This window comes from Cibotium barometz, chromosome 12 (genome assembly GCF_041138505.1).
Source record: "Cibotium barometz isolate CiBa-2024 chromosome 12, ASM4113850v1, whole genome shotgun sequence".
NCBI lineage: Eukaryota > Viridiplantae > Streptophyta > Polypodiopsida > Cyatheales > Cibotiaceae > Cibotium > Cibotium barometz.
The window spans coordinates 43243259-43268775 of NC_141057.1; the positions used below are offsets into that span (position 1 = coordinate 43243259).

At 45.8% G+C, this 25517-nt stretch overlaps 1 protein-coding gene across 3 annotated transcripts in view; it reads left to right on the plus strand.

Moving 5' to 3' along the window:
• The window catches only part of LOC147633441 (uncharacterized), an 81984-nt gene that overhangs the window by 53697 nt on the left and 2770 nt on the right, over positions 1-25517 (plus strand). For all 3 annotated transcript variants that reach the window (XM_086806520.1, XM_086806519.1, XM_086806518.1), the window contains exons 4-5: positions 9219-9386; positions 9898-9996. In XM_086806520.1, the coding sequence (XP_086662646.1) occupies positions 9219-9386; positions 9898-9996 (267 nt within the window). The remainder of the gene's footprint in view (positions 1-9218; positions 9387-9897; positions 9997-25517) is intronic.

Consider the following 25517-nt stretch of genomic DNA (forward strand, 5'->3'; position numbering starts at 1 on the left):
AGTTGTCGGAGTAGACCAAATCACAGGCAGTCTCCCACCTTCATTGGGTGAACACCTGCCCTCACTGGTCTTCCAGGACTGTGCACCAACAGGTACGCCCGTACTAACGCTTGGCAAGGTGAAGCACCGCAGAGGGAGTGATACTTGGTGCTCCACAGTAAGCTTTGCTCCCAGTTTTTCTCATACCCCAATGACCTTCACTGGCTCCTCTAAATGTGAGGGCGCGGTCAGGGTAATCACGGGAAAAATCACCATCCCGGTGGCCTTCCTTGGTAAAGGCAACTGGGGGTGATGCTTGCCTGACAAGACTTGTAAAAACAACATTTAAATTTAATAATATCTGAATCTGAAAATACAAAAATAAGTACCTGACAAAGATTCAATTTAGGTTATAAAGTGAAGAGATTGTTTTCCCCCCTTTTGATTGATCCCGGTCGATGTAAATAGCAGGTACAAGTATGGCAGCTAGTAGATATTGATGTGGCAACCAACAAGTACTATAATTAGGTACAAGGCAGCAACTAATCCAGTTGGAGGCAGGTACAAGGAGCAGCACATTGGGCTGGAGCTGGAGACGGGTACAGTTGCAGTAGCCGGCAGGTTCAAGGATAGGAGCTACAGATGTTGTAGGCGGGATCAGGTAGCAACAGCCGGGCAATTGGACTGGAGTCGTGTACAATGCAGCAACAGCCGATGGGAGTGAAGCGTGTCTAGGGGTAGCAGCAGCCAGAGGCGGGTGCAAAGGACTGCACACGGGCAGGTTCCAGGGATCGTAGCCAGGCAGGTAGGAGGTGGCGAGTTCAGGGCAGCAACCCACAGGTGTGGAAGGCGGGTTCCAGGGCAAAAGCCAAGTAGTTGACTCTTTTTTCCATCAACCACCCCACACAACCCACGTGTGGAGGGGATGATGCTTCACATGCAATCCTTAATCTTAATTGGGATCAGGCCTTAATCAAAAGTTAACTCTTGGGCACCCACAATAAAAGTGTCCAGCCAATGTTTTAAATGTGTGCGAACACCCAACCTTATAAACATTAAGGTTTACATTACTTTATGGATTTTACATTTGAAAAGGCCAAAAAGGGCAATACTTACCAGCTGTTCACACGCCACACCAACTCGTCAGCAGATAGCACACCCACGGTACACTGGGGGCGTCCCCATCCAGTGTACTAGCACGTCATAGCAGGCAAACACACGAAAACAAGTCATGCGAAAACAAGTTTATGTCAGAATATGCAGCGGAAATGATAACCAAACTTGGGTAGACAAGAGCAAGTAGACTGCAGAAAATAAACAGCACAAGAAACACAGAGAGATAGGTGTGTAAACTCTTCTCTATACACAAGATCCCGGAAAAACTGAATGAGGAAGTGGTGGGGGCTGAGGGGCTATATATGCATCCCTGATAGGGCAGTCGGCCAGCAGAAATAGTGCACACGACTGAAGAAAAAAGTCCCACGACTGCATAAATGCAGTCGGCCAGCATACAGATGCCCACGACTGATGAAAACCAGTCGGCCAGCAGCCCTGAAGCCCACGATTGATGAACATCCAGTCGGCCAGTACTGGGGTGCTCCTGGCATCATCTGGCAGCCCTCCCACCACTAGGAAAAATGGGAAAAAATAGGGAAAAAATACGGGGAGTGTGGAAAAATGATAAAACACCTCATAAGGGCGGGCACACCCACAACAAAGGCCCTGGTGTATACAAATAGACAGGAGATGACTTCTAACACCCCCTCTCAGCTCCTGGCTGTGAAACCAACCCAAGGGAGCTGGAGTGCCGCCTGAGCGTGGCCTGAGGTAGAGACTTCGTGAAGAGGTCCGTCGCATTGTCCTCCGTCGAACAATAAAGTAGCAAGATGTCACCAGTCAAGATCTTCTCACGTACAAAGTGATACTGTATCTCTATATGCTTGGTCCGGGCATGGAAAACCGGGTTCCGAGCAATAGCTATACAACTCTGGTTATCGCACTGGATGACTGTGGGCTCCCTCTGTGGAAACCCAATCTCGCCTAGCAGCCTCCGCAGCCATACAACCTCACAAGCAGCACCACAAGCAGCCCGATACTCTGCCTCTGTCGAAGAAAGGGCAATAGTAGGCTGCCTCTTGCTGCTCCAAGAAACTGCTCCTGAGCCGAGGGTAAAACTGTATCCTGAAGTAGATCTCCTCGTGTCTGGATCTCCTCCCCAATCTGAGTCACTCCAACCTTGGAGCTTGACTCCATTCCCTCCTGTGTAAAAGAGTCCCAGATCCTTCGTACTCTGCAGATACCGCAAGATCCGCAATCCTGCGTCCCAATGAGTCTTCAATGGCGTCTGCATAAAAGAGCTCAACAGCCCCACGGAGAAGCTCAAGTCCAATCTGGTGTTCAGCAACCAGATCAATGAACCAACCAACTTCCGGTACTGCGAGGCATCAACTGGCTCACAAGGATCTGTAACGGTTAACTTTATGTTCGGGTCCATCGGCGAAGTAATAGGCTTGCAGTTCTCCATCCCAAAGTCCTCAAGCAACTCATGAACATACCGCTGCTGAGAGACGAAAAAGCCCCTCTGGGTCTGCCAGATCTCCAATCCCAAGAAGAAGTGGAGTAAGCCTAAGTCGGTCATCTCAAACTCCTTTGACAAGGCAGCCTTCGTCACTCCAATGTGCTCCACATGACCGCCGGTGAGAATGAGATCATCCACATAAAGGATGATAAGTGTGACCATGCCGCATTCCCGAAAGAGATACAGGTTCGGATCTGCAACCGATCTCTGAAATACAGTCCGAATAAAGAAGGAATCAATCTTCTGATTCCAAGCCCTGGGAGCCTGCTTAAGACCATACAAGGCCTTACGTAACCTATAAACCATCCCTTCCGATCCTGGAACAATAAAGCCTGGAGGCTGCTCAACGTACACCTCCTCCTGCAGGTCACCATTAAGGAACGCAGATTTTACATCCATCTGGTACACAGGCCACCTCTGAGAAGAAGCAAGGGCAAGAACGGTCCGAATCGTGGTCATCCGCGCTGTCGGTGCAAAGGTATCCTCGTAGTCGATGCCTGGCCGCTGAGCATAACCTTTAGCCACAAGCCTGGCTTTGTGTTTGTCCACTGACCCATCAGACGCGTACTTGGTCTTAAAGACCCATTTGACATCAATGACTGACCGCTTCGACGGCCTCGGTACCAACTCCCAAGTGTTGTTCTTCTCGATGGCATCAAGTTCCACCTGCATGGCTTTCCTCCAAGTATCCTGTGAAAGGGCTTCCTTTACGGAAGTGGGCTCTTTGTCCCGCATGATACGAGACATCAAAGCATAGTTCACCTGAAGAAGCTCCGCCGTGTTGCTTTTATCTCGGACTCGATGTGATCTTCGAGGGCCGTCCTCTGTGGTCCACTCGGAGGGTAGCTCCGTGACACCTGACTTCCGAAGGGTGTCTAACAACCACCTAGGTACTCGAACAGATCGTGGAGCCTCCTGTGGTCGCGGGGGCTCAACTCCAGCTGCGGGCTCAACCTCCTGTGATGACTGAGGTGGATCAACTGGAGTAGTAGACTGGGAATCATTATCAGACTCCTCTGGATCTCCAAGAAGTGGCGGCTCCTCGACAGTGGATGCTGGAACATGCTCGTCAAAGACCACATCCCGGCTGACAACAATCTCGTTCCTCTCTGGATCATACAACTTGTATCCCTTGGAAAGAGAGTTATACCCCACAAATACCAACTTGCGGGACTTGGAGTCAAGCTTCCTCCTCTGCTTCTTCGGAATATGTACATACGCGTCACTCCCAAAGACACGGAAGTGCGAGACATCGGGTTTCCTGCCAAAATATGCCTCAAATGGAGTCATATGGGGTACAGAAGTCGTCAGAGAGCGGTTAATGGTATGGACAGCCGTTGCCACAGCCTCACCCCAAAGTGGACGAGGAAGATCACGATGCTCCAGCATGGTCCTCGCCATCTCTACCACAGTCCTGTTCTTACGTTCAACAACTCCATTCTCCGAAGGTGATCCGGTATTGGCCAATTCCCTTTTGATGCCATGATCTGCACAAAACCGGAAAAATACAATCGAGGAGAATTCACCTCCTTTGTCAGCCCTGAGAGTCTTGACTTGAAATCCAGACTCTTTCTCCACCATCACGTGCCAATCCTTAAACCGAGCAAAAGCTTGGTCCTTTTGGGAAAGAAAGTAGACCCACGTGAATCTGGTACAATCATCAAGCAGCATCATGAAGTAGAGAGATCCTCCCACGGATGGTATCTGTTGTGGTCCACACAAGTCAATGTGAATCAACTCCAATGGTGTCGAAGCCCGCCTGGAAGCCTGATTCGGAAAGGATTCCCTGTGCTGCTTATCACGTATGCAAGAACTGCAGCGTCCTTGCCTATTACCAACATCTGGCAAGCCAACCACCATCTGGTCTCGGAAGGCGCGCCGCAAAGCATCCACATTTAAGTGGCCAAAACGAAAGTGCCACAAATCTCCGACCTGAGAGCCTGTCAATGAGGAGAGTGCAGAGACTTGTAGATGCCATTCTCCACACCGCCTTCCCAAGGAACTTTGCCTGTCTCACGGTCCCTTAGAGCAACTGAATGCTCCTCAAATTCCACCCGAAAGCCAGTCTTGCATACCTCATGCACTGACAGAAGATGAAAACCCAGAGCAGGGACATAAAGAACACGGGAAGCATGCTTGCCCCCCTTGCCGTCGGGAATAATCTCCATCCGGCCCTCACTATGTATCGGAATAGTGGAGTTATCGCCAATAAAGATACGACCTGACTGCCGTTTCAGATCCAGAAAGAAGTCACGGGATGGAGTCATGTGCCTGGAAGCACCACTGTCGAGAATCCATTCCCGGGTATCCTTCGCGGTGAAGCCAATTGCCTCCTCGCTCGAAGATGATGAAGCATCGGAGTCCACCATCTCTAAGTGCACAAATGCCGGAGTCTTCGCAGCTGAGGCTGAGGAATCAGCACTCTTCCCTGTCCGCTTAGGGCACTTCCTCCAGTAGTGGCCTTTCTCGCCACAATCATTCCAAGATCTTTCGGCCTTCAGCTTCTCTCGTTCGGGATTAGGCTTCTTCTCAGAAGACTTCTTCGGTGAAGCCTTCCCTTTGCCCTTGTTGGAATTCCGGCCTTTCGACCGTTGGCCAGTTAAGGCCTCCGAACCTCCGCCGTGAGGAGGGTTCGTGAAACGTTCCTCCTGGTCCAAGACCATTGGCACAAGCTCCTCCCAAGTAATGGTGCTGAGCCTGCCACTCGCGATCAGCGAGGAATAGAAAGCAGAATACTGACCAGGCAAGTGGGAAAGTAACGTGATGGCCATATCTTCGGATGATATCTCTTTCCCAACTTGAAGGACTTCCTGCTGAAGGGCCTGCAGCTTGTTAATGTGTTCCCGCATCGTCGAAGACTTTGCAGAGTTCATAACCCGCATCTGCACTTCCAAGGATATCCGTTTCATGGGTGACACCCTGTTATACAAAGAAGCCAAGTGCTCCCATATGCCTCTTGCCAGCGTCATGTGCTTCACATGGTTGATCACTTGTGGTGTGCAATTGAGGAAAATAAACGACCGGACCCTGGCGTTGACACGATCCCACATGTGTGCCTGTGCCTCTCGGTCCTTCGTTGATAATAACTTCCCTTCCTCAGCTTCCGGCCGTGGCACCCCTATGATAATAAAATCAGCAAGGTCATATGACTCCAGAACCGACTCCATCATGACCTTCCAGATGCCGTAATTGGACCCGTCCAATTGACGATCCACTGGGAACGTGGGGAGAGTCGGAATCTTCACGTGCTTCTCGGCCATCTCTAGTAAATCTGCCATTGCGGAGAGTAACCTGAAAGGGTGGGTGCGTGGGAAAAAAAAATATGAAAATCTACAAGTGGCTGTCGAGCACCTTTGCCCGCCTTCCTCTTGCACCTTCTCTTCCCGTTCAGCCCGAAACAGTCCACCAATCAGCAACCTGTTGCTCCCCCTCTTGCTCAGAAAAACGCCCAAGATCTCCTAGAGCCTAGGGCTTTGATACCATGTCAGAATATGGAGCGGAAACGATAACCAAACTTGGGTAGACAAGAGCAAGTAGACTGCAGAAAATAAACAGCACAAGAAACACAGAGAGATAGGTGTGTAAACTCTTCTCTATACACAAGATCCCGGAAAAACTGAATGAGGAAGTGGTGGGGGCTGAGGGGCTATATATACATCCCTGATAGGGCAGTCGGCCAGCAGAAATAGTGCACATGACTGAAGAAAAAAGTCCCACGACTGCATAAATGCAGTCGGCCAGCATACAGATGCCCACGACTGATGAAAACCAGTCGGTCAGCAGCCCTGAAGCCCACGACTGATGAACATCCAGTCGGCCAGCACTGGGGTGCTCCTGGCATCATCTGGCAGCCCTCCCACCACTAGGAAAAATGGGAAAAAATACGGGGAGTGTGGAAAAATGATAAAACACCTCATAAGGGCGGGCACACCCACAACAAAGGCCCTGGTGTATACAAATAGACAGGAGATGACTTCTAACAGTTTATGCATGCGAACATGAATGCATGTGCACATGTAATGGATGAAATCTCCCTTTCAGGAAACTTGTACAAAGATTTCTTGTCGCGGGCACAAAACTGGCGTGACAGAAATGGAAAGTCTTGGTTTTCCTATGGAGTGACAGTCCCATAGGCAAAACACAAATCTTGGCACGGACCTTCCTATGAAGTGACAATCCCATAGACAAAGCTCGGCACAAATATCAGTCTTACCATGGAGTGACAATCCCATGGATAAGACGCAATCCTGGTTATACATGGGTGGCAGCAAACAGGCTCCCGTCCATATGGCACAATTTTGGTCACACATGGGTGGCACAAAACTGGTAGGAGTATCAATAGTACCTTGGAGAAGTTAGAGAGGTCATTGTATTGGCCCAAAATACGATGGGATGTCTACCAACACGTCCAACCATGTCAGAAATGTCAAAAGGTGAAAGTTCCACATACGAAATAGGCAAGGTTACTTCAGCCATTGCCTATTCCAGAGGGATCTTTTCACGACATCAGTATGGACTTCATAGGCTCTCTTTTCGCCTCAGCTAGATCTAGAAACATAGTGTACGACAATTGTGGACAGATTCAATAAGTTCTAAATGCTCATTCCATGCAAGTAGACAGCCACAGCTTTGGACATAGCTTGCTTGTTCATTAGATTTTGGTATCCCATTGGTGGTTTGCCACGGACAATCACATTGGACAAAGATTCTAAATTCACGTCCCATTTTTTGAGAGCATTGTTTGACAATTTTGGGACTACATTGCAGCTGTCCAAGGCATTCCATCCACAAACAGAAATATATAATCAATTGGCCTTTGACGTTCTCAAATTATATGCCATGACCAGCAGTTGAAATGGGAACAATATATTCCATTGGTTTATGCAATCCTGAATGATACGCACTCATCGAGTATTGGCCGCATGCCGTATGAGACAACATTTGGTCGCCGGTTCTCATCTCTTTTGATGAGACATGTATCACCATCTCTAGAGGCCAACAAGACATTCGAAACATTCTCGGAGATCATTGAGTCAGTTAAGGAGCACCTTGCCGAAGCTCAAGATGCTTATACTTGGCAAGCCAACAAATCCAGGTGAGATGTCTACTTTAAGGAAGGGGATTGGGTATATCTCCGCATCATGAAGCAATGGCTAAAGAAAGTGGAAAAGCGTTGTCCCAAGCTTTCATTTGGAAGTTTCGGCCCATTTCCCGTCATTCAAAAGCTAAGTGATGTCTCTTTAAAATTGGCGGAAAGTTGGACTATGCACAATGTCTTTCATGTTTCTTGCTTGAAGCCATATGTAGGTCTTGCATTGCAGGATGTATCAAAAGAGCAACAACCAGATTTGATCGACGACGTAGAGGTCATAGAGCCATAAATTTTTTTCCTCCATAGATGGAAGAATGGTTCCGGTCGAAGAATACCATAGTTTTGTACGAAGTTCAAGGACCGACAAACCCAAGAATCGATATGGCTGGATGAAGAGTTCTTTCAGGAGTACCCCTAGTTATTGACTGACTACTTGCAAGCTGTGAACATACCGCCAAGTTATGTAGGAGGGAATGTCATGTGCACCCTGTATTGGGGTACATAGTGACACACTGGCATGATCATCAATGCAAACATTTGTACAGAAGTAATACCTTTTTCTAGGAATATTTGTCGTGCGCTGTGACCCAAGGCAGCCAGTCGACAGCCTACAGGTACCCCTACCTACAGTCAGCCAGCAGTGGATGCACTAGTGCACTAGTCGGCCAGCAGCAAACCCATCAGCATCGGCATGGCAGAGGGCTGTGAGTCGGCTAGGACTAGGGATAACAAAGCGCAGCATTTAATGCTGTTAAAACATCATTTTTTGTCCATAAAAACAGGCCGACAGGGTATAAACAGGCCAACCAGCTCCAATAAATGACAAGCACATCAAATCATCATTATTCATTGAGTTCTCAGCACAGTTTTCAGCAGTAAAGTCAGCAGATAAGTCATCCTTTCCTCACTAACAGTGAAGCTCCTCTTCCATTCTCAGCCAGCATGTGTAGTCCTACAGCTATCTGGACTTGCATGAGTGGCCCGAAGAGTCTTCTGTAGTGCCTTGGATTGGTGGATACTCAGCCGATGTATGGTCTTCCTTGTCCTTGCATTGGGCAGTCATATCGCTTGTTCTCAAGCATTGTAAAGCATTCTCCAAAGAAGTAATATAAGCAAATACTCCTACTTGCAAGGGGGGCCCTTTAGTGGGTAAATTGGGACCCAATAATGTGTCGTCTACTTCTCTTCTCTCTCTCTCTACTTTGGGAATTGGATGCTAAAGATCTCACCACATAAAGGTATAAAGAAGGCCCTGTTGTGCGTTACCACGATCAACCTCAGTGCATGCAACACCCACACACATATACATAGATTCTTCTTCTTCTTTGCTGTATACAGAGGCATTCATTTTGTTTTTCTTTTGAGCTATTGATGTTTTTGGGAGAAATTTACATTTTGGATGCTTGATTTCACTTCTTTTTATTGATCAGGGCCAAAAGGGTGAAACTTCCATGTCCATGGCTGACTAAAAGGACGCTTGGTGATCTTTTGTGGGTTATAGATGTGGTTCCATGTGTCTAGGGTCTGCAACATACTTATGTGCTTTTGGTTCTTTGTGCATTTTTCTAGGCTCGCCCGCCAATTTTATCAAAACTGAGTCTGATGCAGTACCATAAATTGCTTGGCCGTGTATTATTTCCATGGAAGTTACTACCAAGCCATGGTACCATCGCTGCAGACACAGAGTACTACCCATTTGGGACACGGATGTTTATTCCTGGTTATGGCTGGGGTGAGGTACTCTCTCTGTTTCTCTCTCCCTCTCTCTCTCCCCCTCTTCATTGAACATGATGCGCTTGTAGCATTAACATGTAGGAGATGCTAAAGGCATTTTCTATGAAGGTGTGATAAATAAATCATCTTATTTTGGTCTCGTAGACAGTTCTGGACTTTAGAGACGTCAATGCCTCTCTCTCTCTCTCTCTCTCTCTCTCTCTCTCTCTCACACACACACACTCTCTACACACACTCACACACACAAAAAAAAAAGAAAAAGAAAAAAGAAAAAAGAAAAAAGAAAAAAGAAAAAGAAAAAAAAAGGAGAAAAATATTAAGATGGATAGATCGATACATGTATAGATAAAGTAGACATACGTCCTACACGTAAGCATATATTTACATTTTTTATTTCCATATGCATATGATGTACTTGGTTATGTCTTATGTACATAAACCTTCAGGCCAAGGACATTTTGTAAGTCATAGTGTTGCTACAAAGCAAAGCTGAGTAGCTCATTTGTGTGTGCAGGTTGAAGATAGAGGTAGTGCAATAAAGGGACCAAAACGAGTTGATCTTTACCATGGATCACATAGAGATGCTCTTGTTTGGGGTCGCAGAAAACTGACAGTGAGTCTTTGATCAGACCCTTTCTTGAGTTTTGGTTCTTCAGTCTCAGTAAATATCCTATCTGAGGAGAAATCTTTTCATTTTTTTTCAGTGTGTTGCTTGAGTACTTTCTTGTGAGGTGGATTTGTCAAGCACATAGCACTTGTTGTGTGATGCCCATGGTGGCAAAACGTCTGGGAAGGAGATTATTAATTAAGAATGATATCTGCTGTAGTCACAAAACTTAAACAGTTTGCCAGGATCTTGAAACTCAAAATCATTTATAACTTTGGTCTTCTAGAATGCAATGAACTTTTCAACTGAAGGTGACCTCAAACCACCCCTTCGGTTGCCCAATCCTATATACGAAAACACATCCAACTCAAGGTGACATCAAACTACCCCTTTTCTTCACCCATGTATTTTGATCCTGGAACTTATCCCTCTAGCCATGGGCAAGGCATACAATCTTTGAAAGAGAGTGTACACCATTAAGGTTTTGTTTTTTATTTTTGATTAAATTTTACTATGAGAATAGCAAAGTGAAGAAGAGGAGGTTTGAAAAGCAAGAAGGGGGGAAAACAATGTCACGTGCACACCTGCTGTACAAGTGTACCATGTGGCCAGTCTGCTGAGTCAGTACACTTAGGACACCTTTTTGATGGGCACTGTGCATTTTGTGAGTCCTTGTCCAGGGTCAGTTTGCCAGTCACCATCTAGGTCTAGGGTCCAGTTAGTTCATGGGCAAGCTCCGCATAAGTCAGATGTAACCCACTTGCAGGTTGTAAGTGATGTATAGGGTGTTGTCAGGTACTTATTAGACATCTTGTTGGGCACCTAGAACACTGGTTAGTCTTCTTCTCAGAAGCCAGGTCAGAGTCTTGGTGTGTGTGAAACCGTAGTCCTTGGGACTAATGATGCCATTTAGGAGGAGATGGAAGGCCAAGAGGGACAGTGGGCAGCCAGGTTGTGCACTGAGAAATGGGGCCATGGCTGGCCAGCCCGTATGGGATAGGCATCCATGGGAAAGGGGACCTTATTGCAAATAAATAATTTTATGTGTCCTCTTTTCCTGGTCAGGCTACAGGGCCCATCTCAAATGTTACAAAAGTTGCCAAGCCTGCAAGCCAGCCTTTCTCAGCCCCATCAGCTATCAGGAGGAAGCAAAAACATGCAAGGGGTAGGTATGACCAGCAGGTCATGGGCAAGAGGAGCCACTTCTTCCAGAAGTGCTGAAGGAAAACACAAGGCTGGGTAGCTCCAGGAGGCGGCCAGTAAAGGGCGACCAGCAGCATCAGGTCGTGGGCAGCCATCGGTCTCAAAGGCAATCAAGGAGGAAGTGTTTTCTCGTGGTAAAGCCCTCAGTTCAGGTTAAATTCAGTTGAGGCAGATTTGCCCTTCTGTGTACTTCATTCCAATCTGCAGCATAAAGCAAATACTCTCTATGGAGGCCCCCCACCCACCCACCCCCCCCCCCCCTCCCTCTTAAGTGGTTTATTGAGACCCCTTGCGGTGTACTGTGTATGTCATCTATCATTGTACTATTCATGGTCTCTTTAGCACTTCTGGTCTTTTGTAGATGTTAATCCCCTCCCCCCGCTCCTGTGGCTCTTTTCCAAATCAGCAAGTTAAAGAAGCTTCCACTATGCATTTTGTAATAGTGGTATTAGAGCTTAGGCTTTGACTAAGGGCTGTGCTGAATTTTTTCTGTGGATGGTTTGCTTTGCTCTGGGCAAGAACTTATAGGAGCCTCCCACAAAGGAGGACCTAAACTTGTTTTCTGTTGTGGATGGTTTACTTGGCCCTGGGCAAGAATCTGTAGGAGCCTCCCACAACAAGGGTGCTCTGGGTTAGAACCCGGAAGATCAGGCATAGTGGATGGTCTTATTATGATCCGGTAGAATTGTTGAGCCTCCCACTATGGATACTTCAGAAGAGCAAATCAACGTGGAAGAATATTTCACCATGGAGAGAGAACCCCAGATTCCCCAAGTACAAATCCCTCAAGTTCTTGCTGCAAGTACCTCTACCCCAAACATGCCTACCATAGATCCTCTCACGGCACTCCTACATGCCATTTCTCAGCAAAACCTCACCACTTAGGCCATTTTGCAACAATTGTTGCAATCCTATGATGATTAGGGGGAAGCCAAGCATAGAAGAGCAATGTAAGCTGAAGAACCATCGCCTCAAACATGAAGAATGCCATCTAGAGCGTGAATGTGAAAAACGTCACCAAGAATGCGAAGCACAGAGGGTGCTTGAAAAGGAGTGCCTGAGGGGCCATAAACAAGATAAACATCAACAAGAGCTCGAAGCCATCCTAGTATTTGAAATTTATATTTTCTCCTCCTTCAAAGTTGGTTCCTTTGATAGGAGAGCTCTTAGGTTGTCTTTAATCACCTCAATCCAAGAAGATCTAGTTCAAGAAGTATGGTGGTAAGATGGATGCTAATGATTTACGTTCTTGGTTGCATCTGTCGACTACTTATTTTAGAGTTGTATGGAAATCCGATCAAGACAAGGTCTTGGTTGCTCATTGGAGACGCTAGCTTGCGGTGGGTGAATTTGATTGGTGTGGCTAGTCGGATGATTTTTCTGGCGAGGTTGCTTACAAGTGGTCCGAGTTTGTCAAGGAAGGGCCGAAAGCCTGTTTCTTACATCCTCAATATATGGACCGGCTAGAGGACAAGTTCCGAGGACTCAAATAGAGTTTCCTACTTGTTCTTACTTTTGCTAATAGGGTCATTGTCACCATTTGGCCGCCCATTTGGTCCATCTCCATTTCTGGTACCACTTCTATGGGACCGTCACTCCATAGAGTCGCTAGATTTGTGCCATGTTCACATGAGGCCAGGTCGGTGTCTCATGTGAAAGGGCCAGTTACTTTGTGTCACATGGACGGGAGCCAGTCTCGTGCCACCTGTGTGTGACTAGGATCGCGTCATACGGACGGGAGCTTGAATCACGCCACCCGTGTATGGCCAGGACGGTGTCTTATCCATGGGACTGTCACTCCATGGAAGGACCCGTGTTTGTACCGTGTCTTGCCTATGGGACTGTCACTCCATAGGAAGGCCAGGGTTTTCACATTTTGTCGTGCCAGATTCGTGCCCGACTAGAATGTTTTGTACAAGTTTCATGAAAAGAGAGATTTTGTCCATTACATGTGCACGTGCATCCGTCTTTGCATGTCTGAAATTGTTTTCACGTGACTTGTATTTGTGTATTTGCTTGCTATGATGTGCCACTTACTGAGTGGGGATGCCTGCCAGTGAGCCGTGACGCTTGCCCTGTCTTTTGACATGTTTTATTGCATGTGAACAGGTGGTAAGTATGATGTATTCATTTATTTTAATGTTTTTTATTCTAACCTTTGAATTTATAAGGCTTACAGATTCACACATAATAGTAAGTGGGTGGACAATAAAGTGACCAGGGCCCAACTTATAGGGGTGCCCATGCTTGTATCCTAATTACCCAAATTACGTGCAAGGAAGAAAGTGTTTTGGGGAAACTTACGTGAAGTGGCTACGTGTGGAGATAGAAAAATCGACCAGCTGCCTTCTCCATTTGGGGACATCCGACTTGTTATAGGAAGTCATCTGGGAGTCAATTTGCTATGAAGAGCTATTTGGGACAGCCAATTGGTGATTGGGAGCCCTTTTGAACAGCCGACCAACATTTTTTCAAATTTTCGAAGAGTTGGCCAGCCCATTGGTACACAGAATACGTCGAATTGCTATTGGAAGCCATTTGGGACAGCTGACCTGCACTGTTGCTGTTTTCAAAGAGTTGGCCAGCCCAAATCACACATAGAAGGAGTCGACTAGTTATTGGAAGCCATTTGGAACAGCTGACCTGCACTGTTGCTGTTTTCGAAGAGTTGGCCAGCCCAAATCACACAGAGAAGGAGTCAACTAGTTATTGGGAGCCTTTTTGAACAGCTGACCTGCATTTTTGTTGTTTTTCGAAGAGTTGGAACAGCCCATATCTCACACCGAAGGATCTGACTTGTTTTTGGGAGAACCAACATATCTATCATCGGGAAGGGTGTAGGTGAGAGTTAATACGAGAGTGCCTGTTTGTGCATGGTCCCGGAACACCAGGTGACCGCTTGGCTCTACCCAAGAAAGGTGAAGATTGTTCATGATCGAATTCTTCATCCGCGGATTCTCTACTCGACAAGAACATTAGCCTGGTTTGTGATTTTCATTTTGCATGGATTCTGTTATGGTAAAATCTGGCTTGGTGTAAGCCCATGTACCTTGTACTTATAAATACTCCAAGAAAGCTTTGTTTTATTGTGTTGTTCCATTGGATCCTAACTGTTAAGTGAACTATAATTGTGTTTTGGCTTCCGATTACATCCACAAGATCATTGGGTGCAGTTACAGTCATCCAACTAGGTCTTCAGTTACAAAAGACCGACAAGGAACGCTTAGGTGTTTTCTTGTCCCACTAGATCCACATTGGTGGTTGTCATGGAGATTGCTAGAACATGGAGATGAAGTACAACCATGGCAAACCCAAAACCACCCCAGGGTTTGTGCCAAGTCCTCTCCTAGTGGGAGTAATAAGACCCAACACTAGGTATCCTCCAAGACCCAACCCGAGTCGTAAGAAACGAGTGGTTTCAAGTCCAAGGGAAATTTTTGGTGTTTTAGGGTCTACAGAGGAGAGCTATAATGACATGCAGAAGCTCTGGGTAGTCTTTTAAGTACTGTATAGGAACTCTTGATGCAAGAACAAATCAACACAGACAAAGAAGAGAGAGAGAGAGAGAGAGAGAGAGAGAGAGAGAGAGATGGCTGTATATTCAGTATATTCATAGAGTACAAAAAGATACACCATCTGTGGCCTTTGGCCTTCCCAAAAAGATAACAAATACCTAATCTATGACCTGCCCCAACTTGAGGGGAAGATGATCTACAATGAGCTAGGCAATGCCTTTTATAGGCTCTTGTGATCTTTGACCAAGTGGCCGACTGCTGCCGGTCAGCTTCAATGGACCAATAGATCACCCAAATGCTGCCGACTGGAAGGACACGATGTCCTACACGTGGCCGATAGGGTCCTGATCAAATCGGGCTTCTGTTGCAATTATTTGAGCTTGGCTTGTGTCTTAATCTAACTTTTATTTGTTGCAAATGAGGGATTAGCTTGGGATTAAGCATGTCCATGTAGCTTGGGATCAAGCATGTCCATGTGCATGCACATGACATCCCCTTTCGCTAAGCTTGATGATGGAATTCTAACCTTTGACTGTCATCATCCCTTGTCTCCACATATGGTCTCCCATACCTTCCATCCTTCCCTTCCTGGCAACCTTTTCACTGAAAACCTTGCCTTAGGTCTTTGAATCCACTCCAAATCCGATGTAGAGATCTGTGCAGCTGTTCCACTTTGTCCCCTTGCCTTCTTGCCCTGTCCCTAAACACCAACATGAATCCTTCTTCTTGAAACTGATCATGGCACCCTTAGGTCTTTGAATCCACTCCAAATCCGATGTAGAGATCTGTGCAGCTGTTCCACTTTGTACCCTTGCCTTCTTGCCCTGTCCCTAAACACCAACATGAATCCTTCTTCTTGAAACTGATCATGGCACCCTTGGCTCCACCTCTTGGATGAACATCATTGATCATCCCTTGGTGTGCTCCATAAAAGCTTTTGGGGAAGCCCCAACTGGCTACCAACTCTCATGAAACCCTCCCCTTGGGTTTTCATGACACCAACCAGCTTCTGGGGGTCTTGACACATGCTACGTTTCTCTCCTTGGACATGTGCACTTCCTCTGGGACACCACTAGCACTTAGCATAGCTGAACGTGATGCTTTGATACCACTATCATCTATGACATGTGGAAGCTCTGGGCAGTCTTCTCTCTTGATGCAAGAACAAAATCAATATAGATAATAGAGAGAAGAGAGAGACTGATAGAGAGATGATTGTATATTTAGTATATTCATAGAGTACAAAAAGGTTCATCATCTATGGCCTTTGGCCTTTCCAAAAAGATAACAAATACCTAATCTATGACCCACCTCACCTTGGGGAGAAGATGATCTACAATGAGCTAGGCAATGCCTTTTGTAGGCTCTTGTGATCCTTGACCAACTGGGCGATTGTTGTCAGCTTCAATGGACCGATAGATCACACATATGTTGCTGACCTGGAAGGACATGACCTCCTAAACTTGGTCGACAGGGTCGTGATCAAATTGGGCTTTTGCTGCACGTATCTGAGCTTGTCTTGTGCCTTAATCTAGCCTTTATCTGTTGCAAATCAGGGATTAGTGTGGGATTAAGTATGTCCATGTGCTTGCACATGACAACAACTATGGAGGATGATGGACCTCGATGGTGTATGTGCAGAAGAGCGAGGGAGTGTGTGATGTAACAAACTGAAATTAGATGTTTGCAAAATATAATGTGATGTTTGTATTGATTAATTGAAGTTTACAAGGTCCAATGCTTTTATAGGCAAAATGCCATATCTTTCTTGACACTCTAATCATTGGGGCAGTGACACTTGGCTATACCTAGTGACATCACTGCTTACACATACAAACACGTAAGTGGCTATAAGCCCTTTTTCACGAACACTTGCACACATTCACCTTTAAGAGGTGTTCACACACACACACACACACTCCTAGGGAGTGTTCACACACCGAAGCTCCGAATATCCAACAAACCCCCCTTTGGAGCAAAGGTGGAGATGCTAGGATGGCTTTCAATAGTCCTTTTTTTTTTTTTTTTTTTTCCGGGAAAAAGATCCTTCTATTAGTTAATGAGAAAACGCCATAAGGCTACAAAGCTCACCTCGCAAGGAGGGATAAAACACAGTGAACTCCTGAGCTCCACCCCCGTGGCTGGCCGCTCTCTGGGGGGGGCTACCTAGTAGTACATATGGAAGGTGAGAAAAGCCAGACTGGAGGCCTGTAGTGCCAAGTGACATCCTCGCCCCTCGCGGTGAGGAAAGGGCCAGGGTGCCAAGTGACATCCTCGCCCCTCGCGGTGAGAAAAGCCAGACTGGAGGCCTGTAGTGCCAAGTGACATCCTCGCCCCTCGCGGTGAGGAAAGGGCCAGGCCAAGTGCGGAGGAAAGCCTTGCGGCGCCTCTTTCAATAGTCCTTATCCTTCAATACTAGCAAAAACACGACATCTTCCCCACAACTAGCTAAGAGGCTCATGAATGTGGCTAATACGCATGGCTCAGTGCGAAAGACTCAGAGGTCATATCTTGCTTATAGAGACAAAAAACAACATACATCGGCACAACAAAGCAAAACTCCCCCTGTTTCTAAGCAGGGATGAGAGAACGCAGAGCCTTTATAAAAATAAGGCTTACAAAAACCACACACAAGATTATTTATCATATTTTGGAGGACCTCCCAGGCAGAGAACCCTTTGACTCATTCAAAGTAGAGAAATTAAAAAACCCAATTATAATCTTCCTCTTTAAAAGAAAGTTTGTCCATCACAGTAGCTGCATGTTCCACTGTTGTGGAAGCCTCTACTTTCTCGTCGTCTTCTTCTGCCACTAAGTTTGCATGTACCTTTTCTTATTCCTTATCCATCTTCTTGAAGCATTGGTCTTTTGTGTGTCTGAGCTTCTTGCAGAAGTTACATTTGACAGCCCTTTTGCCTTTTCCTTCTATGAACATGGCTTTCTCAAGGTCAAATGCTCTGTCTTGCTATTCTTTGAGACAACGATCTTCATCTATCAAAGCTGCAATCATGTCATCAAAAGAATTGTGTCTATTCACCCTAAGATAAGTTAGGATGTGAGCATATTTTGTCAAATCTTCAATGCTAGACAAGAGGACAACTTTCTTGTCGTCTTCATGTGGCTCGGCATTTAGGCTAGCTAATTGTTGAATGAGAGTCCAATTTGTTTAAATGTTCTCCGAGATTAATAGTTTCACTCATTTTTGAGGCAAAGAACCTGTGCTTGAGAAAAACCTTGGACTTGTTAATTTCATTGGTAAATAGGGTTGCAAGCTTGTCCCATACCTCTTTTGCAGTTTTGTCAAAGTCTACTTGATGAATCAGACTATCTACAAGACGAAGGCCAATTTGTGCCAGTGTCTTGTCGTTTTTGTCTCGCCAAACTGCACCTTGAATGCCTTTAGGTTTTTCTTCGGTTTTGTTGACCACGTTCCAAACACCATCACACATGAGAAGTAGATGAATCTTTTTTTGCCAGGTAGGGTCCGCAAAACTTTTCGAAAGCAGCACTGCTTCTGCTAGGATCCATGGTACATGTAGAGGCTAAGAAGGAAAGTAACACTCTATTCATGGGGCAGTGACACTTGGCTATACCTAGTGACATCATTGCTTACACACACAAACACTTAAGTGGCTATAAGCCCTTGTTCACACACACTTGCACACATTCACCTTTAAGAGGTGTTCACACACATACATTCATAGGGAGTGTTAACACACTGAAGCTCGGATTATCCAACAAGTTCAACCATAGTGGACCTCGGATGAGAAAGAACCATAGTTGACCTCAAATCAGAAAGCGAACTGGGGCATTTTGTCCTTTATAGTGATGCAACAGACCGATAGGAATGACGATGCTTCTTTTGTCATACTTTTGGGCATCCCAAGCATGAGTGGCCTAAGAGACCACTTACATCCACCGGTATACCTATCTCTATTACAACAATTTTGTTGATTAGACTCCTCTAGATGAGCCTCCCTCACCAGCCCCATTTTGTGTGTATCATGAGTAGGGAGCTTGAAGATAAGGAAAGATTAGAGTTCTATCCAAGATGGGGAGTCACCTGAGCTTCTCAAGTGTCATGGTCTTATTGCTCATCAGCAGATTATCTATGAACAATTTGCCTAGCAAACCCACTTAGAGTTGACTCAAGAAGGCAAACCCATAGCCGGTTTTGGCATATGCATGTGTCTTAGAGTTGAGTCAGTAGCATGCAATGCTAGGTCAGTGATCCAGAAGGTGGATTTCATGCTTGACTTCATAGTCACACTTTTTAACGGTGGGTGTAGACATGGTTTTAGGCATGAGGTGATTTCTTCAGTACTAGCCTTACATTGATTGGAGCAAGTGTTTATTGAGCATTACAATGAATGTTCAGGATCTAGTTCTCATCCAAGGCACCATGGGTGCCCCACAAGCTCCACTCATTTCTAGTGTATAGCGGGAAGAAACACCTAGACTCTCGTGTGCTAGGTTTCACCCTCCATCACATTCACATTTTCTTCATAGTCTTGATAGTGGCGCACACCCGTTGGGCTTCTTCATAACCTCGGTGGGCTTTTGCAGGTTAACCCCTTGTAGGGTGCCTCGTGGCCATTCCGCTTAGTGAGATACACTTAGGACACCTTTTTGATGGGCATTGTGTGTGTTGTGAACCCTTGTCCAAGGACAATTTGCCAGGCACCATCTAGGTCTAAGGTCTAGTCAGAGTTCATGTGCAAGTCCCACACAAGTCACATGTAACCCACTTGCAAGCTATAAATGTTGTATAGGGTGTGTTAGGCACTTGTTAGACATTTTGTTAGACGCCTAGACCACCGGTTAGAATCAATGTCTTTTGAGAAGTGAGGTCAGAGTTATGGTGTATGAAAAAGCAAACATAGTCCATGAAGAGTGGGCTTTCTTTAGGAGATGGAAGGCCAAGGCCCAAGAGGGGCAGTGGGCAGCCAGGTTGGGTACCTAGAAATGTGGCCATGGCTGGCCAGCCCAGATGGGATAGGCGCCCTTGGGAAAGGGACCTTTTTGCATATAAATGATATTATTTGTCCTCTTTTCTTGGTCAGCTAGGTCTATTGGGCTGGTCGCGCTGCTCTATACCATATATAAGGGGCTTTTGGCTTATTTTCCAGACCATCTCATATATGTGACAAAAGTTGTTGTTAGGTATTAGGGTTTAATCACAAGGTCAAATAAGAGTGATTAGCAAGAGGGGGACACGTAATAAACTCAAAGATTAGACACACTTAGCCATTATGATAATGGTCCTTTTATAGGAGACACTCCTTTACAAGGTGCTTACATACGTTGCCACCACAAATGCCACATTTCAAACTATGATGCCAAGTGTCTCTAAGAGGTGTCACCTACATACATCCTTGCTTACATAAGATCCTCTTAACACAAAACACTAGCGGCTGTGGTAGTTGTTCAATCACACTAGAACCGTTTTATTTAAACCTAGAATACTAAGTAAATAGGTACGAGTTTACACAACCACCTAGTACTTGTTTATTTCCACATTAATCACTATCAATATTTGACATCTCCCCCTATAGTGATAATGTGGCTAGAAAGCCTAGTTATTATGGACTATGTTTGCTTTTTCATCTGGCTTCTTCTTCTTGTCGTCGGAGGTAGTAGTAGGAGAGTTTGCAGAGGCTTCATCCGCTTTCAACTTTGCAAGTCTGTTCTGACACTCTTCAATGTGGTGTCCTAGCTTGTGGTACTAATGACACTTTCCTTCTTCTTCTAGGTGTCACTATGTGACGAGTCCTTAGAGAAGAAGGCTTGGTCTCCTCTACTTGCCTCACCCCTGGATCTGTTCTTCATTGCTCCTCATGGAGAAGTAATCCAACTAGGTCCTCAAAGGATATAGGATTGGCTTCTCTCATAGAGAGATTCACTCTGTGATGAGTCCACTTTGCCTTTGTCCCTAGAGAAGAAGGCTTAGTCTCCTTTGCTTGCATCACCCTTGGATATGTTCTTCTTTGCTCCTCATGGAGAAGTAATCCAACCAGCTCCCCAAAGGATATATGATTGCCTCCTCTCATAGAGAGATTCAGAGATGTGTGAAAATTTTAATAGGACTCGAGGAAGGAATTAAGAATGGTGGTGACCAATTTCTTATTATCAACTTTGATAGGATTGCCTCCTCTCATAGAGAGACTGAAGTAAGGAATTAAGAATGGTGGTGACCAATTTCCTATTATCAACTACCTCATCTATTCAACAATTTCTCTTTTAGGTATGTTACCTTGGTAAGGTGATTTGCGATGGAATCACCCTCATTCATGGCCAGGTTGTCCAGCTTCCGCATTAGGTACATGACACGTGCTTCATTATGGGAGTGGAACATGGTCTCAAGGATCACCCACGCAGCCCTTGTAGAGCTGCAAGATCGATGTGAGGAATAATGGATCGCTTGATTGAAAAAGCGATCATGGCCATTGCTTGTGCATCACGAACATCCCACCATCTTTGATCATGGCCATTGCTTGTGCATCACGAACATCCCACCATCTTTGATCTTTAGTGAGTGGAGACAGTTGTGCTGAAGTACTTGCCACCACTTGAGCTGTAGTTTGTCCCTTCCTATTGCGGATGTTGCCGAAGAGGTAGTGGTTGCTAATGTTGGAGGACGAGGCTCTTGCCTTGTAACAATCTTCCATAGTCCCTTGGATACCAAAAGACTCTTCATCATTAAGCGTCACAGTGAATAGTTGGGATCGTCAAGATGGTCTTCGGTTACTAAACCCAAAAAGGTCAGAACTGGTGCCCTTTGTGACATTCTCACAATAAGAGATTTCCCAAAGCAAATTTATGTGCAAGAAACAACTTTTTTGTGCATTGGCATGTACGGGAAAAGAAGTGGATTGTGCACACAAGACATCGAGATTAAGATGTGATCGCCAAAGTATATCAAAAACAAGATGTGTACTTGCCTTGTAACAATCTTCCACAATCTCTCGGCTATCAAAAGACTCTTCATTATGAAGCTTCATTGTGAATAATTGGGATCGTCAAAATGCTCTTCGGTTACTAAACTCAGAAAGTTCAGAATTGGTGCTCTTTGTGACATTCTCACAATAAGAGATTTCCCAAAGGAGATTTATGTGCAAGAAACAATGGGAACTTTTTGTGCATTAGCAGGCTTATGAGAAAGTATGGGAAAAGAACTGGATTGCGCACGCAAGGCATCAAGATGTAAGCTGCGATCGCCAAAGTATACCAAAAACAAGATGTATACTTGGGTGAGCAGAACAAAGCTCCGAGATATGTCCACAAGAACTGGATTGCCTATGGATGTCTAATCCAAAAAGATATCTCTGAGAGAAGGCCCCAAAACAAGAAACCAATACCTCAAAGTTTTGCCAGTGATGTCAGTTGATGTTGATGGAGAAGTGGAACTGCCAAGGTTGGCGAAGGATGGAGTGTAGAGGCAAGGTTGGGTTGATCGGCAAGGCAGAAGTGAGGGCCATTGGATTTGGGTATGGGCTGGTGGATGAGGGTTGTGCAGAGCTGCCACAAACTTAACTAGTGATGGGTGGAGTAGCCGGCAGTGGTGCATGGGCGGAAAAGCCGGGTAGCTGGGTGACGGTAGTTGTCATGTTGACCCTGTGAATTTGTGCAGCGGAGGTGTGAGTATGGTGGACAGTGCGCAGGACACAAGTGTGTAGGACATTGGTTATATGTTCACACTTGGGGACACTTATTAAAGGTTCTTTTTATTACCCCATGTGGAGGAGGATAAAACCAAAGGAAGGGACAAAGGTTTAAAACCTTAAAAAAAAAAAAGAAAACCCTTTTAAAATGAATCGTGGCTTTTTAGGGGAGCCCACGCTATTCTAGGGGGGGGTTGGCTTTTTCGTTGAAGAATGGGCTGTTCGGCTGGGCGCACAAGACTGCACGGGGAACTCTCTCTCATGCTCGTGTGAAGGGCGGGGCAGGAGATATAGAGGCACATAGGCGACTAGCTGGTTCTCTCCTTGGATACACAGTCAGCCTGTAGCATCGGTGAGCAGTTACATTCATGCAAATTTAACGCCGATCACACCACTTACACACCCAATATGAAATTGCCTTTTTCACAGATTCAACCCACGCTTCTCTCTCTCTTTTTCACTCTCTTGTGGAAGACAGTGGACAGCAGGAGGAGCAAGAGGAAGGCAGTGGATTGCTACTGTGTAGAGACAGCCGGCTACTGTTTATTTTCTCTTCTTTCTGTCTCTCTTTTCACTAGCTCGTGACTGTCTCGAGTTGTTTCTCTAGCCCTTTGTGAGAGGAAGGGTTTGGCAGTTTGGAGGGTGGAAACAGGGCAAGTTTTTGGACTGATTTGGAAGAGTTTACGGACTGTTTCATGGCTGAGTTTTTGGCTATGTGCATGGGCCAGTTAGATGCGTATTCAAGGCCTCATGGATGCACTATCTTGGCTGATTAGAGGTGAATAACAATGTTGTGCTTTTGGGGCACAAGGCTATGTGTAACCTCTATGCTAAGAGGTCCAGAGGATTGGTAGATTGGACATGCAAACGTACAAGCCATGAATGGCCATGATGTATTCATTTAAACTCTTCTATTGAATTTGAATAAAGAAATACCGAAAGGGGCGCCAATCAGGTGTCGTTGTTCTTTTTGTGTAGGAGCACTCTAGCTCTCTTTTGTGTGTCTTATTTGCTGGACTACAACTGTGTTTGGGTGATTGCTAGTCTACCGCACTTTGGTTCCTACCAGAGGCCGGTTTCAGTAGTGCACTCTGCACTAGCACGGCTGGGGAGCTAGGCGGCGGTGGTGCGTTGTCCAACCACTAGCTCCGTCTAGAATGATGGTGGATATGGGCGATGGGGCCGGCTTTGGATAGGTGGCGGCAGTCGGCCCTGGAGATGCTATGACAGGCGGGAGTCGGTTGTGGATGGGTGGAAGTTGGGTCTTGCAAAGGCACTAACAACTGGACTATGCTCTGTTATTGGTTGTTAGGTATTAGGGTTTAATCACAAGGTCAAACAAGAGTGATTAGCAAGAGGGGGCATGAGATAAAATCAAAGATTAGGCACACCTAATCATTATGATAATGATCCTTTTATAGGAGAGACCCCCCTTTACAAGGTGCATACATATGTTGCCACCACATATGCCACTTGTCAAACTAATACCAAGTGTCCCTGAGAGGTGTCACCTACATACATCATTGCTTACATAAGATCCTCTTAAGGGGTTTTTCCCACATACAAAAGAACCCACACACTAGGCGGTTGTCACACACACTAGAACCGCTTTATTTAAACCTAGAATACTAAGTAAATAGGTGCCAATTTACACCACCACCTTACACCTGTTTATTCCCACATTAATCACTTACTATTTAATAGTTGTCAAGCTTGCAAGCCAACCTGTCTCAACCCTGTGGGCCATCAGGAGGAAGAAAACACAAGCAAGGAAAAAGGCAACCGGGTCATGGGCAAGAGCAGCTACTTCTTCCAGCAGCGCTAAAGGAAAACGTTAAGGCTCTGTATCTCCAGGAGACAACAAGTGAAGGGAGCAGCATCAGGTCCCGGGCAGCCATAGGTCCCAAATGCAAGCAAGGAGGTGTTTCCCAATGGGGAAACCCTCGGTTCAGGTCAGATTCTGTAACATGCAGAAGCTTACAGACAGGATTATACTTTGATAAGGAATATTCAGCACCTTGGTTCTTGACAATTGCACAATGTAGCGGAGATAAGAGTGCAAGAGAGAGGGAGAGAGTGAATAAGAACAAAGACAAAGTACACCTGATTGGGTCCCAAATACCCTTTGAAGGGCCCCCACGAAGGATTGGTGTATTTGCTTTATTGAATGATGAAAAACGACCGACTTTCTGTAGGTCTTCCTTGGCTGTAAATCTGCAACGTGTAAATGACCTGATTCTTGACCTCCAAGTTCACCTTGCTTGGGTTCTCCCTTTGGCTGTCTTGGATGAGATGAAAAAGATCTTTGCCAAGCCTTGGCTTTTATAGGCACAAAGATATGCTGGTCGGTTTGCTACAAGGGGTCGGCCTATTTTCTACAGCTACACGACTTGTTTTTATATGCCCCAAAAGGAGGTGCTTTCATATGTGGGCCATTCAAGCTTCTGCCCGCCCACTGGCTGCTGGCTGCCCAAATGCTGGCCAACCAAGGTCTGGCTCTTCTTGGGCTGGCTGTCACAATCCTCTAGAGAGCTGTGTCATGCGGAAGGATTTCTTGGAGCATGATGGATTCACTCATGTAAAAGTTGGCGACTTTAATGAGTGATTAGAGTTGGTGACTCTTAAGTCGGTAAGAAGAGTTGGTGACTCTGATGTGACTTGTTTTGTTTGTCTGGACATTGCATGGTATTTTGCCTGTGAATGTCCACGGGCATCGGGGATGCCCGGACACTCCGTGGACACGCGTGTGCACACCTGTTTGGGACTAGGGTGGTGAATTTTGTGTTTTGCAGGTGGTAAGTGTGCACACTCAACCTTATATAATAATTATTGCTTGTTTACTAAAGTCTATGGTTGCTGGTTCATATTCATTAAAGTTTGGGCGGACAAACTTATAATTTATAAGACAGTTCACATCGGGCTGGGCTATTTTAATGAACCTGGACCAATTTTTAGGTTTGGGCACCCGGGCATGGACCAGAAACCCACGAGTTGCTAAAAGTGACCCTGAAGGCTATTTTTGCCACACATGAGTTGCTTTTCTGGGTGTTTGGGGTGTGGAGCAAGCTAGGGCAGCCTCATGGAGCAGGTCGACTTCTTCTGTAGAGGGCATATGGGCTGTGGACAGCAGTAAGAAGTGTGGAAAAGC